This window comes from Ranitomeya imitator, chromosome 9 (genome assembly GCF_032444005.1).
Source record: "Ranitomeya imitator isolate aRanImi1 chromosome 9, aRanImi1.pri, whole genome shotgun sequence".
Classification (NCBI taxonomy): Eukaryota; Metazoa; Chordata; class Amphibia; order Anura; family Dendrobatidae; genus Ranitomeya; species Ranitomeya imitator.
The window spans coordinates 57,661,650-57,680,005 of NC_091290.1; the positions used below are offsets into that span (position 1 = coordinate 57,661,650).

The following is an 18,356-nucleotide window of genomic DNA, read 5'->3' on the forward strand; positions in this document are numbered from 1 at the left end:
TTACAAGGATGGGATCAGGGGAGCCGAGCTTACAAGGATGGGATCGGGGGAGCCGAGCATACAAGGATGGGATCGGGGGAGCCGATCATACAAGGATGGGATCAGGGGAGCCATGCATACAAGGATGGGATCGTGAGAGCCGAGCATACAAAGATGGGATCGGGGGAGCCGAGCATACAAGGATGGGACCGGGGGAACCGAGCATACAAGGATGGGACCGGGGGAACCGAGCATACAAGGATGGGACCGGGGGAGCCATGCATACAAGGATGGGACCGGGGGAGCCATGCATACAAGGATGGGAATGGGGAGCCATGCATACAACAGGGGGAGCCACACAGAGCAGGACAGGACGGGGGGAACCACGCATACCGGGATACGGATGATGGGGCAATACACACCCGGCTTATACTCGAGTCAATAATCTTACAGTTTTCCATGGCAAAATTAGTTGCCTCGGCTTATACTAAAGTATATACAGAACTTGAGAAACAAAAATTCTTTAATCTCACCTGTCCCTGGCCCTGTCTCTCAAGGTCCACAACACACATGTCCACAATGGGGCCCAAGTTAGTGAAAGTTTCCATGGCTACAACATAAGAGCCCTGCTCATTGCTGTCTGCAGTAAGCTACGAAGAGACAAAAAAAAGAAAAAGACATTAGATATTGGTTATTATGAGCAGTAAGGTCAGCAAGTATAAGGACAGCGCACACAAATATATGCATGAGTAAGGCTATGTGCACACGTTGCAGATTTGAATGCGGAACTGCAGCGTTTTTGGGCAAGCGACATCCACAGAAGATCTGTGCAAGCGACATCCACAGAAGATCTGTGCAAGAGACATCCACAGAAGATCTGTGCAAGCGACATCCGCAGAAGATCTGTGCAAGCGACATCCCCAGAAGATCTGTGCAAGCGACATCCGCAGAAGATCTGTGCAAGCGACATCCACAGAAGATCTGTGCAAGAGACATCCGCAGAAGATCTGTGCAAGCGACATCCGCAGAAGATCTGTGCAAGCGACATCCGCAGAAGATCTGTGCAAGAGACATCCACAGAAGATCTGTGCAAGAGACATCCGCAGAAGATCTGTGCAAGCGACATCCGCAGAAGATCTGTGCAAGCGACATCCGCAGAAGATCTGTGCAAGCGACATCCACAGAAGATCTGTGCAAGCGACATCCACAGAAGATCTGTGCAAGCGACATCCGCAGAAGATCTGTGCAAGCGACATCCGCAGAAGATCTGTGCAAGCGACATCATCAGAAGCTCTGTGCAAGAGACATCCACAGATCTGTGCAAGCGACATCCACAGAAGATCTGTGCAAGCGACATCCACAGAAGATCTGTGCAAGAGACATCCACAGATCTGTGCAAGCGACATCCGCAGATCTGTGCAAGCGACATCCACAGAAGATCTGTGCAAGCGACATCCGCAGAAGATCTGTGCAAGAGGCATCCACAGATCTGTGCAAGCGACATCCACAGAAGATCTGTGCAAGCGACATCCGCAGAAGATCTGTGCAAGCGACATCCACAGAAGATCTGTGCAAGCGACATCCGCAGAAGATCTGTGCAAGAGACATCCACAGATCTGTGCAAGCGACATCCACAGAAGATCTGTGCAAGCGACATCCGCAGAAGATCTGTGCAAGAGGCATCCACAGATCTGTGCAAGCGACATCCACAGAAGATCTGTGCAAGCGACATCCGCAGAAGATCTGTGCAAACGACATCCACAGAAGATCTGTGCAAGCGACATCCACAGAAGATCTGTGCAAGCGACATCCACAGAAGATCTGTGCAAGAGACATCCACAGATCTGTGAAAGCGACATCCGCAGAAGATCTGTGCAAGCGACATCCGCAGAAAATCTGTGCAAGCGACATCCACAGAAGATCTGTGCAAGCGACATCCACAGAAGATCTGTGCAAGCGACATCCACAGAAGATCTGTGCAAGCGACATCCACAGAAGATCTGTGCAAGCGACATCCACAGAAGATCTGTGCAAGCGACATCCACAGATCTGTGCAAGCGACATCCACAGAAGATCTGTGCAAGCGACATCCACAGAAGATCTGTGCAAGCGACATCCACAGAAGATCTGTGCAAGCGACATCCACAGAAGATCTGTGCAAGCGACATCCACAGAAGATCTGTGCAAGCGACATCCACAGAAGATCTGTGCAAGCGACATCCACAGAAGATCTGTGCAAGAGACATCCACAGATCTGTGCAAGCGACATCCACAGAAGATCTGGGGTTAGTTCTCCAAGATGTTTGGAACAATCTCCAAGTTCCTTCAAAAACTGTGTGTAAGTGTCCCCAGGGGCACGGATGACGTTCTGAACGCAGTCACACCAAATAACGGATAACATTTCTGTTTCTTACACGTGTATGTATGTGTATAAAATAAGTGACATGGTAAAGGTATGTAAGTTGTAAGATGTATTAAAGACTTTCTGCCAGGAACATCCATGGTGTACTGGTTATGTATGTCTGGTCGCTGGGATCTCTACCAAAGTGCTATAATGCTCAGTAAAGCCGAGCAGTCCCTTTGAAGACTTTCTGCTACAATCGACAAGCCTCTCGAGTTATTTGGCAGGAGAACACATTTAAAGGGATTGTCTGCTTTAGAAAACACTCTCCTAAATGCTCTGTTAGGGGATTTAGAGTTAACACTTGGCGGGGACGTGCTCAGGCTTCTTGCTTTCCCCGTTAGCAGCCCAACTGATGGAAGATTCAGCAAGTTACATTGTGAGATTGTCTTATTTTCAGAAAGATGTTTTTCACATAAAGACATTGTCCAATGCATACAACTTCTGTATATGACAATGACTACATGATTCTGCAATAGGACCAGAAATCTGCATTAATGTGCCCTCATCACTACTTTATGTCAAACAACTTTTAATTTCCATGTGCTCAAAATGCTTACATATACCTGTATGTCAATGGGTGGTGAACAAGGATAAAATACTCAGGGTGGAATTAGGACATGAGGTGCAGGAAAGATGCTTCACTAAAGGCCATCTGTTACCAGGCTTATCTGGGAGCAGCATGATGTAGGGGCAGAGACCCTGACTCAGCGATGTATCACTTATTGTGATCCTTGATGCAATCCTTATAAAATCCCTGTTTTCTCTGCTGCAGATCTAGCAGTTCTCTGAATCCTGAGCACTGTATAACCCCAAACCCCACCTCTGATTGGCAGCCTTCTGTGTACACTGTGCATAGGCAGAAAGCTGCCAATCAGTGGTGGGGCGGGGTTATACACAGCTCATGAATATGGAGGAATACCTGGCAGCAGGTTTACTCATTCTCTAGTGATAAACTCCTGCTTATCAAAACTACAGCAAATAGTACAGTAAGTGACACATCGATGGAATAAGTGTTTCTGCCTCTACATCATGCTGCTCTCAGATTAAGTGGCAAAAACCTAGTATTCCTTTTAACCACTTTCTGACCTCGGACGGGATAGTACGTCCGAGGTCAGAAGCCCCTCTTTGATGCGGGCTCCGGCGGTGAGCCCGCATCAAAGCCGGGACATGTCAGCTGTTTTGAACAGCTGACATGTGCCCGCAATAGCGGCGGGCAGAATCGCGATCTGCCCGCACCTATTAACTAGTTAAATGCCGCTGTCAAATGCTGACAGCGGCATTTAACTACCGCATCTGGCCGGGCGGCCAGAAATGACGGCATCTCCGACCCCCGTCACATGATCGGGGGTTGGCGATGCGTCTCCATTGTAACCATAGAGGTCCTTGAGACCTCTATGGTTACTGATCGCCGGTAGCTGTGAGCGCTCCCCTGTGGTCGGCGCTCACAGCACACCTGATTTTCTGCTACATAGCAGCGAACAGCAGATCGCTGCTATGTAGCAGAGGCGATCGAGTTGTGCCTGCTTCTAGTCTCCCATGGAGGCTATTGAAGCATGGCAAAAGTGAAAAAAAAAAAAAGTTAAAAAAAATGTGATAAAAATAAAAAAAAATATAAAAGTTCAAATTACCCCCCTTTCGCTCCAATCAAAATAAATCAATAAAAAAAAATCAAATCTACACATATTTGGTATCGCCGCGTTCAGAATCGCCCGATCTATCAATTAAAAAAAAGCATTAACCTGATCGCTAAATGGCGTAGCGAGAAAAAAATTTGAAACGCCAGAATTACGGTTTTTTTGGTCGCCACGACATTGCATTAAAATGCAATAACGGGCGATCAAAAGAACGTATCTGCACCAAAATGCTATCATTAAAAACGTCATCTCGGCACGCAAAAATAAGCCCTCACCCGACCCCAGATCACGAAAAATGGAGATGCTACGGGTATTGGAAAATGACACAATATTTTTTTTTTTTTTTTTTTAGCAAAGTTTGGAATTTTTTTTCACCACTTAGGTAAAAAACGACCTAGTCATGTTAGGTGTCTATGAACTCGTACTGACCTGGAGAATCATAATGGCAGGTCAGTTTTAGCATTTAGTGAACCTAGCAAAAAAGCCAAACAAAAAACAAGTGTGGGACTGCACTTTTTTTGCAATTTCACCGCACTTGGAATTTTTTTCCCGTTTTCTAGTACACGACATGCTAAAACCAATGATGTCGTTCAAAAGTACAACTCGTCCCGCAAAAAATAAGCCCTCACATGGCCATATTGACGGAAAAATAAAAAAGTTATGGCTCTGGGAAGGAGGGGAGTGAAAAACGAACACGGAAAAATGAAAAATCCCAAGGTCATGAAGGGGTTAATAGTGATGGAATCAGCATCTTTCCTACACAGCATCCCACATGATTCCCTGATGACACAAGGTACCATGACAAGGGTGCGTATTAGACAGTCGCCACTCCTCGAGCTGATTGGAGCCAGTTTTATAGGCCTAGTTTTTATTTGTGTAGGATGACCTATGATATATTTCATTATAAGTTGGGAACCTTTCCAATACATTATGAATGATTAAGTAAGTGGGGCAACTCCCAGTCAAGGGTCTTCTTATTAAGGGTTGTAAACATGTAGACTGTAGACTTTAGGAGAGACTTTACTAGTTAGATATTAAATGGCAACTGTACAACTTCATCTCGTCTGATAAGGTGCTGAATGGGTAATCAGGGCCTTGTCTTTGCTCCTGCATACAGGCATAACAGAAAGGCAGGCATACAGTCTAGGAAAGACAAAACATTGGACAATGGCAGGATAAAATTAACACATGCTGGGATAGGGAGGGAAAAGGAAGCTGCAGCACCTATAGTGCTGGCAGTATGCTCAAAGGGTGGATGGCAAGTTAGAGAGCATAGAAGAAACAGAGCAATACCTGAACAGATGAGCTGGAAAGCTGCCTTGCTTTGTCGTTTGGGATGAAGGCAGTAAGACCGTGCTTTTTTACGAGTTGTGTGAAAAGATGGCTATACTTCAAGAACTTATGCAGATATATTAATAGAAAAGCAAATTACTGGGTACCTGGCTCCTGGCAGATCTCTCTGTCACCAGAGTTCAGGGTTGGATGTAACGCCATGCTGGTTTCTAGGGGAGTTCATAAACCAGTGCAGCTCCAGAGGAAAAAAACAAAACTGCCCAACGTCTGCCAAACAGATCAGTCACTGAAAGCTCGGGCTGAAGAATTGATTCCATTAAGGGATTTTCTAGTCTTAACTTAAACCGGTCACCTTAAGTCAAGTCCAAGTACTGCAGACTGCCAAAACGGGTTTATTGTAAGCTTCCGGCACCCTCAGTACTGCCACAGCCCTGTCCAAAAGACAACTAGACAGCGACACAGCCACCCACAGGCAATACAAGGTACTGCAGGCCAAACGGAAATTTCACTGCTGATTTATTTTATGTAGTTTGAAATATTCTCAAAATGCTTTTATTGAAAAAGGAGTTGTGGGTAACCCCAGGTGTAATATGTGCGGAAATGATGGAAAATCAGTGCAGGATAATAGCACACCACAAACACACTCATCTATCTCCTACACAAGCATTTAAAGGGGTAATCACACAAATTGGGAAAAAAGGTCACCCCCACCAGATCTAGCTTCTTTTTACCTATGTTCTATAAATCTATGTTTATATCTATCGCTCTCTGATCACCGCTCGTTACATGTACTGCACATGCTCCACTTCTCCAATCATTAGCGCACAGTATCGGCCTCATCACTGTCCGATCAGGGCACCACGTGAGCTGGGGAGATACTGGGCATGTGCGCCCACTACTGAAGAAGACCTGCCTCCACCTACAGGTGAGACAAGGGGACACTACTATTAAAGGAGACCGGTCACATCCAGATACGCCATTTACCTGCAAGTGTAGAGGTGGTCTGCAGGTAAGGCTACTTTCACACTTCCGTCTTTTTAGATCCGTCACAATGCGTCGTTTTGGGAAAAAAACGCATCCTGCAAATGTGCCCAAAGGATGCGTTTTTTTCCCAGACTTGTATTGCCGACAAATCGTGACGTATGGCCACACATCGCGTCCGTCGTGCATTGGATGCGTCGGTATTTGGCGGCCTGAAGAAGTGAAAAAACGTTCGAGGGAACCTGCATTTTAAACTGCACATGCCCGGCCGTAACTCCACCCCCTCCTCCCTGGGAGTTTACTATTGGCAGCGGACGCGTTGAAACACTGCGTCCGCTGCCCACGTTGTGGACGCGTTATTTTAGTATATTGCAAATATACTGTATTTTTCGGACTATAAGACACACTTTTTTTCCTCCAAAAATGTGGAGGGAAATGGGAGGTGCATCTTCTAGTTCGGATGTACCGGCTCTGGCTGTGGTGGGGAGGTGGTGAAGCGGCAGCGGGTCACAGAGGCAGGAGCCGGCTGCTGCGGCTAACTCCTGTGCCTGCTGCTAAAGAGAAAAGAATCTTCACTGCATTCCACGGCCATGGGAGTGGAATGCGGTGAATATTCATTTATCTTAAGTAGCAGCACACGTGACCGTCGGAAGCTGCAGGAAGGCTCCGGCTGACACTGTGCTCACTATTAAAGAGCAATGAATACTCACTGCTCTCCACGCACACATTCCTGGTGTGTAGAGCAGACAGTATTCTGGCAGCTGCCCTTCAGCTTGCAAGCAGAATATGACGTCCCTGCCATGCGCTGCTTACAAGCATAAAGCAGCTGCTGACATCCGAACAAGATGCTACGAGGGAGCGCCGAGAAGGTAAGTGTAATGGTTTTTTTTATGTTTTCTGATTGGGCCATGCACACCAGTATGGGTTGTGGGGGCCAGTAATACCAGGATAAAGATGAGGCCATGCATACCAGGACGGGGATGGGGGCCCGGCATACCAGGATAAGGATGAGGCCATGCATACTAGGATGACAGGGGCGCGCTTCATATCAGGATAGAGATGAGGGCGACCATTCCTGCCAGGATAGGGATGAAGGCGACCATTCCTGCCAGGATAGGGATGAGGGCAACCATTCCTGCCAGGATAGGGATGAGGGCGACCATTCCTGCCAGGATAGGGATGAGGGTGACCATTCCTGCCAGGATAGGGATGAGGGCGACCATTCCTGTCAGGATAGGGATGAGGGCGACCATTCCTGTCAGGATAGGGATGAGGGCGACCATTCCTGTCAGGATAGGGATGAGGGCGACCATTCCTGCCAGGATAGGGATGAGGGTGACCATTCCTGCCAGGATAGGGATGAGGGCGACCATTCCTGTCAGGATAGGGATGAGGGCGACCATTCCTGCCAGGATAGGGATGAGGGCGACCATTCCTGTCAGGATAGGGATGAGGGCGACCATTCCTGTCAGGATAGGGATGAGGGCGACCATTCCTGCCAGGATAGGGATGAGGGCAACCATTCCTGTCAGGATAGGGATGAGGGCGACCATTCCTGCCAGGATAGGGATGAGGGTGACCATTCCTGCCAGGATAGGGATGAGGGCGACCATTCCTGTCAGGATAGGGATGAGGGCGACCATTCCTGCCAGGATAGGGATGAGGGCGACCATTCCTGCCAGGATAGGGATGAGGGCGACCATTCCTGCCAGGATAGGGATGAGGGTGACCATTCCTGTCAGGATAGGGATGAGGGCGACCATTCCTGTCAGGATAGGGATGAGGGCGACCATTCCTGCCAGGATAGGGATGAGGGCGACCATTCCTGTCAGGATAGGGATGAGGGCGACTATTCCTGCCAGGATAGGGATGAGGGTGACCATTCCTGCCAGGATAGGGATGAGGGGGACCATTCCTGCCATAATAGGGATGAGGGGGACCATTCCTACCAGGATAGGGATTAGGGAGCCTTGCACATCAGGATAGGGATGAGGGGGCCATGTGTATCAGGATGGGGATGAGGGGACCATATATACCAGGATAGGGTATATTAAGTAAAGAATTGACCACATTTCTTGCTTCAATTTTTTTTCCTAATTTCTTCTCTAAAATCTAGGTGCGTCTTCTAGTTGAAAAAATATGGTAATTATTTTAAAATGCTATAGTTAGCTTTGAGCAACGGTTTTTGTTAGACAGCCCCTGTGTTTTACCTACTTAAAGCGCCGCTCCATTTTTTATGTAAGCCTCCAGTCCCTGTTTTTATACTCACCTTCCGGCGGCTTCACGTTTTACAGACGCCGCTCTGGTCCAGCACCACCATCTTGTGAGAGCAGCTTCTGACCGGCTGGAAGTCAGAAGTTACGTAACAAGAGCTCACTGCAAGTCTATAAGAACCAGAACGAGGCCAAAAAAAGGCTCTCAGATGTGTGAGAAGTGACCTCTGGCACGCAGAGACCGACGTGAGCAACACTGGAGAGGATGGAGGCGGCAGCAAGCGAGTATAGACGGGGCAGGGGAATTACATCTAGAGCACCACTCCAGTGGAGCAATAAAAAAAAAAAAAGAGAACCGCTGGAGAGGTGATTTAATACGAAATGTCCATGTAGGACATCTGAGTGCACAACAACAACAACAACTGTGTGGATGTGCATTTGTGATTGGCATCCGCACTCCTGCAGGAGATGCTGGCATCTGAAAATACTCAGATCCCAGTAGGTTAACCCCTGAAGCCCTGGCACTCTTTATCCAGTCTCTGCCAGCACCTGATGCTATTGCCTGTTAAAGGGAACCTGTCATATGAAAAAAGCTAGTAACCTGTAGGTAGGGGGTTAATCTGCTGGTTAATAGTGTTCTGAATCTGCCTGGCGCCAGCACTTAGACCCCGGCTCTAACCGCACCCCAGCACTGACTGACAACTGGATGAGTTAATAGAGCTGGCTGTCAGTCAGTGATGGGGGGCTGTGACCGAACCCACCGCGATACCACCACTATGTCTGAAACGCTACCAGGAGGAATAAAGTTAATTTCCTCCTGGCAGCGAGGGCTTAAATGCCGGCGCCGGGCAGTTTCAGAACACTATTAGGCTATGTGCACACGTTCAGAATTTCTTGCAGAAAATTCCTGAGAATTCCAGACATTTTCTGCAAGAAATCCGCAAGAAAACCGCATGCGTTTTTGCCGCAGTTTTTTCCGGACACTTCCCAATGCATTTTGGAGTGGGAAATCCGCAAAAAAAACGGAAAATTAATGAACATGCTGCGTTTTTTGCCGCGATGCGGTTTTTTCGCAGAAAAAAACGCATCATGTGCACAAAACATGCAAAATTCATTCTAAATGATGGGATGCTTATTGTATGCATTTTTTTTGCGGTTTTTTAGCGTTTTTATCGGGAAAAACCGCGGAAAAAACCGCAACGTGTGAACACAGCCTTACAGTGAACCTGTCAGCAGCATTGTGCTCAGTAACCTACAGACAGTGTCAGGTCGGCGCCGTTATACTGATTACAATGATACCTTGGTTGATGGAATCCGTCTTGTGGTTGTTGTGCAATCTGTATTGTCAGTTTTCAGTTAATGATATGCAGGCGCTGTACCATGATAAGGGGGATAATATGCATATTTTCATTTTATTCTGACTTGTAGTTGTGTTTCAGATTTTTTTTTTCAAACAAAATCGCTTTTGGATGGAAGTTACAGTGCAGACGCCGCCATCTTGATGAAGCCTTTTTTTCTCTGCCAAAATGGCGCTGACGCCTGCACAGTAAATCTATTGGAATACAATAGATGCTACTATGTAGACGCGGCCGCTGGCACCATTTTGTTTGAAAAAAATAGACAAACATTTATCTTAAACAAAATTATATGTCTAAGTATAAGTAAAACATGCATATTATCCCCGTATCATGCTACAGCAACACATGCTGCCCGATGAATGTGATTTTTTTTTCAGACCATATTATATTCAGTATGTAAAATAGGGGACAGGTCACAGAGATCAGCCATTCTGATGATTAGCTAAGCTGACCACCACGTGAAGACCCCCCACAGCCCTACCCACAATATCATTAACTGAAAACGGAGGATAAAGATTACTCAACCACAAGATGGATTTCATCAACCAAGGTGTCATTTTAATCAGTATGACAGCACCAACCTGTCACTATGTTTACTGAGCACAATCCTGCTGGCAGGTTCCCTTTAACATACAGATTAACTCCATATCTGCAGGACAATAGCATTTTTTTCACATGACAGGTTCCCTTTAACCCCTTTCCAACATTGGGTGTAATAGATGCCCCCTGTTTGGTGCAGGCTCCAGCGCTGAGCCAGCTCCTTTCCAGGCACATGACAGCTGATCACGCACGTCGCTAATCCCGCACGTCGCTAATCCCGCCACATGATCTGGGGTCACCGATGGGTTGGCGTGACAATCAGAGGTCTGCAGCAGACCTCTATGGTTGTCATTGCCAGATTGCTCTGAGCGCCGCCCCGTGGTCGGTGCTCATAGCAAGAAAGCATTTCTGCTACACACAGGCGATCTGATCATCGCCTGTATGTAGCAGAGGCGATCAAAGTACTGCAGATTCTAGTCTCCCAGGGAGACTATTGAAGCATGCAAAAAGTAGAAAAAAAAGTTTTAAAAAATATAAAAAGTTCAAATCAACCCTTCGCGCCATTCAAAATGAAAAAATAAAACATACGTATCGCTGCATTCAGAATCACCCGATCAATATAAAAAAAGAATTAACCCGATCGCTAAATGGCGTAATGAGAAGTTCAAGACGCCAGAATTATGGGGTTTTTTTGGTCGCCACTATAGTGAAATAAAATGCAATAATGGGAGATCAAGAGATTGTATCTACATCAAAATGGTATCAATAAAAACATCAGCTTGGCGCACAAAAAAATAAACCCCCACCCAGCCGCAAATCATGAAAAATGGAGACGCTCGGAATCTCGGAAAATGGCGCTTTTTTTTTTTTTTTTTTAAAACAAACTTGGAAATTGTTTTTCACCACTTAACGACCTGGAGAATCATAATGGCAGGTCAGTTTTAGCATTTAGGAAACATGGTAAAAAAAAGCTGCACATTTTTTTTCCAATTTCACCGCACTTGGAATTTTTTCCCCGTTTTCCAGTGTACGACATGTTAAATCCAATGGTGTCCTTCAAAAGCACAACTCGTCCGGCAAAAAACAAGCCCTCACGTGGCCATATTGACAGAAAAATAAAAATAAAAAAGTTATGGCTCTGGGAAGAAGGGGAGCAAAAATCAGAAATTCAAAAACTGAAATACCCCTGGTCGTTAAGGGGTTAAACTCGGGAGGACTTACTGACCTTGGGCCTGAAGCCCCCTAGGGCTGACTAGTGACAATGACTGGTAGATGCCTGTGCATTTTATATACATAGACTAATGAACTGTACACACACGGGGCTATATAAAATTCATAGAAATTAGACAAAATTGGCGCTAGGATATATTTACTCAAAAACACATCCTAAGAAACATGGCCTCAAATAATTATGTGGTCAGAAAAAAAATTACGGAAGCAAAATATGAAAGATTACTCTTGGTTCTTATGACCAAAGTAAGCTCAGCCTTTAAGGGGTTAAATGTTGTGAATTCTGTGGCTGAGTTCACTTCTGTGGTCACAAGTGGTATTGCAGTCTCTGGGCTTCCTCCCTCAGGTGTTTTGGTGAGCTCGTTGGCTGCCTTGCTATTTAGCTCCACCTGAGTCTGTCTTCCTTGCTCCTTGTCAATGTTCCAGTGTTGGATCTGAGCTACTGCATCTTTCCTTGGGCCTGCTGCTCAGCTAGATAAGTGCTTCTAGTTTGTTTTCTGTTTTTTCTGTCCAGCTTGCTATTAACTTTTGCTGGAAGCTCTGAGAAGCAAAGGGGTGCACCGCCGTGCTGTTAGTTCGGCACGGTGGGTCTTTTTGCCCCTTTGCGTGGTTTTCGTTTTAGGGTTTTTTGTAGACTGCATAGTTCTCTTTGCTATCCTCGCTCTGTCTAGAATATCGGGCCTCACTTTGCTGAATCTATTTCATTCCTACGTTTGTCTTTTCATCTTGCTAACAGTCATTATATGTGGGGGGCTGCCTATTCCTTTGGGGTATTTCTCTGAGGTAAGTCAGGCTTGTATTTCTATCTTCAGGCTAGTCAGCTCCTCAGGCAGTGCCGAGTTGCATAGGTAGTTGATAGGCGCAATCCACTGCTGCTTATAGTTGTGTGAGGATAGATCAGGTACTGCAGTCTACAGAGATTCCACGTCTCAGAGCTCGTCCTATTGTTTTTGGTTATTGCCAGATCTCTGTATGTGCGCTGATTACTGCACGCTGTGTTGCCTGATTGCCAGCCATAACAGTACAAGGAGCCCTCCAATGATTTCCAATAGAGGGAAAAAAGAAATCCTGACATCATTTTTTTTTCTTAGCTCTGTCTTCAGTCTTTTTTTTCCCCTAGACATTAGAGTGCTTCAGGATACAGCTGTGGACATGGATATTCAGGCTCTGTGCTCCTCAATGGATAATCTCGTTGTAAATGTACAAAAGATTCAAGATACTATTGATCAGAAATCGATGCTAGAACCAAGAATTCCGATTCCTGATTTGTTTTTTGGTGACAGAACTAAGTTCCTGAGCTTCAGAAATAATTGTAAGCTATTTTTGGCCTTGAAACCTCATTCTTCTGGTAATCCTATTCAACAGGTTTTGATTATTATTTCTTTTTTGCGCGGCGACCCACAGGACTGGGCGTTTTCTCTTGCACCAGGAGATTCTGCATTGAGTAATGTTGATGCATTTTTCCAGGCGCTGGGATTGCTTTACGATGAGCCTAATTCAGTGGATCAAGCTGAGAAAAATCTGCTGGCTTTATGCCAGGGTCAGGATGATGTAGAAGTATATTGTCAGAAATTTAGGAAATGGTCAGTACTCACTCTGTGGAATGAATCTGCACTAGCGGCTTTGTTCAGAAAGGGTCTCTCTGAAGCTCTTAAGGATGTAATGGTGGGATTTCCTATGCCTGCTGGTTTGAATGAGTCTATGTCCTTGGCCATTCAGATCGGTCGTCGCTTGCGCGAGCGTAAATCTGTGCACCATCTGGCGGTATTGTCTGAGAGTAAGCCTGAGCCTATGCAGTGCGACAGGACTATGACTAAAGTAGAACGGCACGAACACAGACGTCTGAACAGACTGTGTTTCTATTGTGGTGATTCTACTCATGCTATTTCTAATTGTCCTAAACGCACTAGGCGGTTCGATAGCTCTGCCGTTATTGGTACTGTACAGTCCAAATTCCTTTTGTCCATTACCTTAATGTGCTCTTTGTCATCATATTCTGTCATGGCGTTTGTGGATTCAGGCGCTGCCCTGAATCTGATGGATTTGGATTATGCTAAACGTTGTGGATTTTTCTTGGAGCCTTTGCGGTGTCCTATTCCGTTGAGAGGAATTGATGCTACACCTTTGGCCAAGAATAAGCCTCAGTACTGGGCCCAGCTGACCATGTGCATGGCTCCTGCACATCAGGAAGTTATTCGCTTTTTGGTACTGCATAATTTGCATGATGTGGTCGTGTTGGGGTTGCCATGGCTACAAACCCATAATCCAGTATTGGATTGGAACTCTATGTCGGTAACCAGCTGGGGTTGTCAGGGAGTACATGGTGATGTTCCATTTTTGTCTATTTCGTCATCCATTCCTTCTGACATCCCAGAGTTCTTGTCTGACTTTCAGGATGTATTTGAAGAGTCCAAGTCTGATGCCCTACCTCCGCATAGGAATTGTGATTGTGCTATCGATTTGATTCCTGGTAGTAAATTCCCTAAGGGTCGTTTATTTAATTTGTCCGTACCTGAACACACCGCTATGCGCAGTTATGTGAAGGAGTCCCTGGAGAAGGGACATATTCGCCCATCGTCGTCACCATTGGGAGCAGGGTTCTTTTTTGTAGCCAAGAAGGATGGTTCGCTAAGACCGTGTATTGATTACCGCCTTCTTAATAAGATCACTGTTAAGTTTCAGTATCCCTTGCCATTGATTTCTGACTTGTTTGCTCGGATTAAGGGGGCTAGTTGGTTTACTAAGATTGATCTTCGTGGTGCGTATAATCTGGTGAGAATCAGGCAGGGAGATGAATGGAAAACGGCATTTAATACGCCCGAGGGTCATTTTGAGTATCTGGTGATGCCGTTCGGACTTGCCAATGCTCCATCTGTTTTTCAGTCTTTTATGCATGACATTTTCCGTGAGTATCTGGATAAATTCTTGATTGTTTACTTGGATGACATTTTGATCTTCTCAGATGATTGGGAGTCTCATGTGAAGCAAGTCAGAATGGTTTTCCAGGTACTGCGTGCTAATTCCTTGTTCGTGAAGGGATCAAAGTGTCTCTTCGGTGTGCAGAAAGTTTCATTTTTGGGGTTCATCTTTTCCCCTTCTACTATCGAGATGGATCCGGTTAAGGTTCAGGCCATCCAGGATTGGACTCAGCCGACATCTCTAAAAAGTCTGCAGAAATTCCTGGGCTTTGCTAATTTTTATCGTCGCTTCATCTGTAATTTTTCTAGCATTGCCAGACCATTGACCGATTTGACCAAGAAGGGTGCTGATTTGGTTAATTGGTCTTCTGCTGCCGTGGAAGCTTTTCAGGAGTTGAAGCGTCGTTTTTGCTGTGCCCCTGTGTTGTGTCAACCTGATGTTTCTCTTCCGTTCCAGGTCGAGGTTGATGCTTCTGAGATTGGTGCAGGGGCGGTTTTGTCACAGAGAGGTTCTGGTTGCTCAGTGTTCAAACCATGTGCTTTCTTTTCTAGGAAATTTTCTGCTGCTGAGCGTAATTATGATGTGGGCAACCGAGAGTTGCTGGCCATGAAGTGGGCATTCGAGGAGTGGCGTCATTGGCTTGAGGGTGCTAAGCATCGCGTGGTGGTTTTGACTGATCATAAGAACCTTACTTATCTTGAGTCTGCCAAGCGCTTGAATCCTAGACAGGCCCGTTGGTCGTTATTTTTTGCTCGTTTTGATTTTGTGATTTCATACCTTCCGGGCTCTAAAAATGTGAAGGCGGATGCTCTGTCTAGGAGTTTTGTGCCCGACTCTCCGGGGTTATCTGAGCCGGCGAGTATCCTCAACGAAGGAGTCATTGTGTCTGCCATCTCCCCTGATTTGCGGAGAGTGTTGCAGAAATTTCAGGCTAATAAACCTAATCGTTGTCCGGCCGAGAAACTGTTCGTCCCTGATAGGTGGACTAGTAAAGTTATCTCTGAACTTCATTGTTCGGTGCTGGCCGGTCATCCAGGAATCTTTGGTACCAGGGAGTTGGTTGCTAGATCCTTCTGGTGGCCATCTCTGTCACGGGATGTGCGTGCTTTTGTGCAGTCCTGTGGAATTTGTGCTAGGGCTAAGCCCTGCTGTTCACGTGCCAGTGGGTTGCTTTTGCCCTTGCCAGTCCCGAAGAGGCCTTGGACACATATTTCGATGGATTTCATTTCTGACCTTCCCGTTTCTCAAAAAATGTCGGTCATTTGGGTGGTCTGTGATCGCTTTTCTAAAATGGTCCATCTGGTGCCCTTGGTTAAATTGCCTTCCTCCTCTGATTTGGTGCCTTTGTTCTTCCAGCATGTGGTTCGTTTACATGGCATTCCTGAGAATATTGTTTCTGACAGAGGTTCCCAGTTTGTCTCGAGGTTCTGGCGAGCCTTTTGTGGTAGGATGGGCATTGACCTATCTTTTTCCTCGGCCTTCCATCCTCAGACTAATGGCCAGACCGAACGAACCAATCAGACCTTGGAAACATATCTGAGATGTTTTGTTTCCGCTGACCAGGATGATTGGGTGTCATTTTTGCCGTTGGCTGAGTTCGCCCTTAATAATCGGGCCAGCTCGGCTACCTTGGTCTCTCCATTTTTCTGCAATTCTGGGTTCCATCCTCGTTTCTCTTCAGGACAGGTTGAGTCTTCGGACTGTCCTGGTGTGGATTATGTGGTGGACAGGTTGCAGCAGATCTGGACTCAGGTAGTGGACAATTTGACCTTGTCCCAGGAGAAGGCTCAGCTTTTCGCTAATCGCAGACGCCGTGTGGGACCCCGACTTCGTGTTGGGGATCTGGTTTGGTTATCTTCTCGTCATATTCCTATGAAGGTTTCCTCTCCTAAATTTAAACCTCGTTTTATTGGTCCGTATAGGATTTCTGAGATTCTCAATCCGGTGTCTTTTCGTCTGACCCTCCCAGACTCCTTTTCCATACATAATGTATTCCATAGGTCGTTGTTGAGGAGATACGTGGCACCTATGGTTCCATCTGTGGAGCCTCCTGCCCCTGTTTTGGTGGAGGGGGAATTGGAGTATATTGTGGAGAAGATTTTGGATTCTCGTGTCTCTAGACGGAAACTCCAGTATCTGGTCAAATGGAAGGGTTATGCTCAGGAAGATAATTCCTGGGTTTTTGCCTCTGATGTCCATGCCCCAGATCTTGTTCGTGCCTTTCATGTGGCTCATCCTGGTCGGCCTGGGGGTTCTGGTGAGGGTTCGGTGACCCCTCCTCAAGGGGGGGGTACTGTTGTGAATTCTGTGGCTGAGTTCACTTCTGTGGTCACAAGTGGTATTGCAGTCTCTGGGCTTCCTCCCTCAGGTGTTTTGGTGAGCTCGTTGGCTGCCTTGCTATTTAGCTCCACCTGAGTCTGTCTTCCTTGCTCCTTGTCAATGTTCCAGTGTTGGATCTGAGCTACTGCATCTTTCCTTGGGCCTGCTGCTCAGCTAGATAAGTGCTTCTAGTTTGTTTTCTGTTTTTTCTGTCCAGCTTGCTATTAACTTTTGCTGGAAGCTCTGAGAAGCAAAGGGGTGCACCGCCGTGCTGTTAGTTCGGCACGGTGGGTCTTTTTGCCCCTTTGCGTGGTTTTCGTTTTAGGGTTTTTTGTAGACTGCATAGTTCTCTTTGCTATCCTCGCTCTGTCTAGAATATCGGGCCTCACTTTGCTGAATCTATTTCATTCCTACGTTTGTCTTTTCATCTTGCTAACAGTCATTATATGTGGGGGGCTGCCTATTCCTTTGGGGTATTTCTCTGAGGTAAGTCAGGCTTGTATTTCTATCTTCAGGCTAGTCAGCTCCTCAGGCAGTGCCGAGTTGCATAGGTAGTTGATAGGCGCAATCCACTGCTGCTTATAGTTGTGTGAGGATAGATCAGGTACTGCAGTCTACAGAGATTCCACGTCTCAGAGCTCGTCCTATTGTTTTTGGTTATTGCCAGATCTCTGTATGTGCGCTGATTACTGCACGCTGTGTTGCCTGATTGCCAGCCATAACAGTTAAAGTACCGTATCCTGGCAACTAAAATTAGAAATATGCCCCACCCTCCTTACTAGAGGACCCAGACATTTTTCATTTTGGTGCGCAGATCCGTACCTTTTTATTTTTACAACCATGGGGCTGGGTGAGGTCTGTTTTTATTGGTACCATTTTGAGGGACAAATGATGCTTTGATGACAATTGTATTTTGAGGGGGGGAAGTGTAGCAAGAAAAAATGGCTATGTGGCAACCATAAAGCAGTATGGCAACACAGAGTGGAATTGCAGCTCTCCTGTACAGCTCAGTCTTTGGCTGTCCTTCACTAGAAGACTATAGTGGCAATTAGGAGGCCTACAGCACGTACACGTTGCCATTACATCCCTGTGATCACCATATAGGTGACACTGTCGGAGATTATTATTATACATTTTTTATAGCGCCATTTATTCCATGGCGCTTTACATGTGAATACGGGGCAAATATAGACAAATACATTAAACATGAGCAGATAACAAGGCACACGGGTACATAAGGAGGGAGGACCCTGCCCGCGAGGGCTCACAGTCTGCAGGGGGTGGGTGAGGATACACTAGGAGAGGGAAGAGCTGGCTGTGCGGCCGGCAACTATACCCATCTACCTACATTAGCGTTACAATATGTTCCTCAGTTTTATAAAAATATTTAGAATTGAGAGTCCTCAGTGGTTGACACCCTCCAATGGCCAACTGAAAAGATGGCAACAAACCGCAAGCCCCCGAGACCACACAGGCCTCCTCACCA

General features: G+C 46.3%; 1 protein-coding gene across 1 annotated transcript in view; it reads right to left on the reverse strand.

Annotated features, from left to right (window-relative positions):
- The window catches only part of DDB1 (damage specific DNA binding protein 1), a 101,009-nt gene that overhangs the window by 33,823 nt on the left and 48,830 nt on the right, over positions 1-18,356 (reverse strand). The window contains exon 8 of the mRNA XM_069740458.1: positions 513-629. Within this exon, the coding sequence (XP_069596559.1) occupies positions 513-629 (117 nt within the window). The remainder of the gene's footprint in view (positions 1-512; positions 630-18,356) is intronic.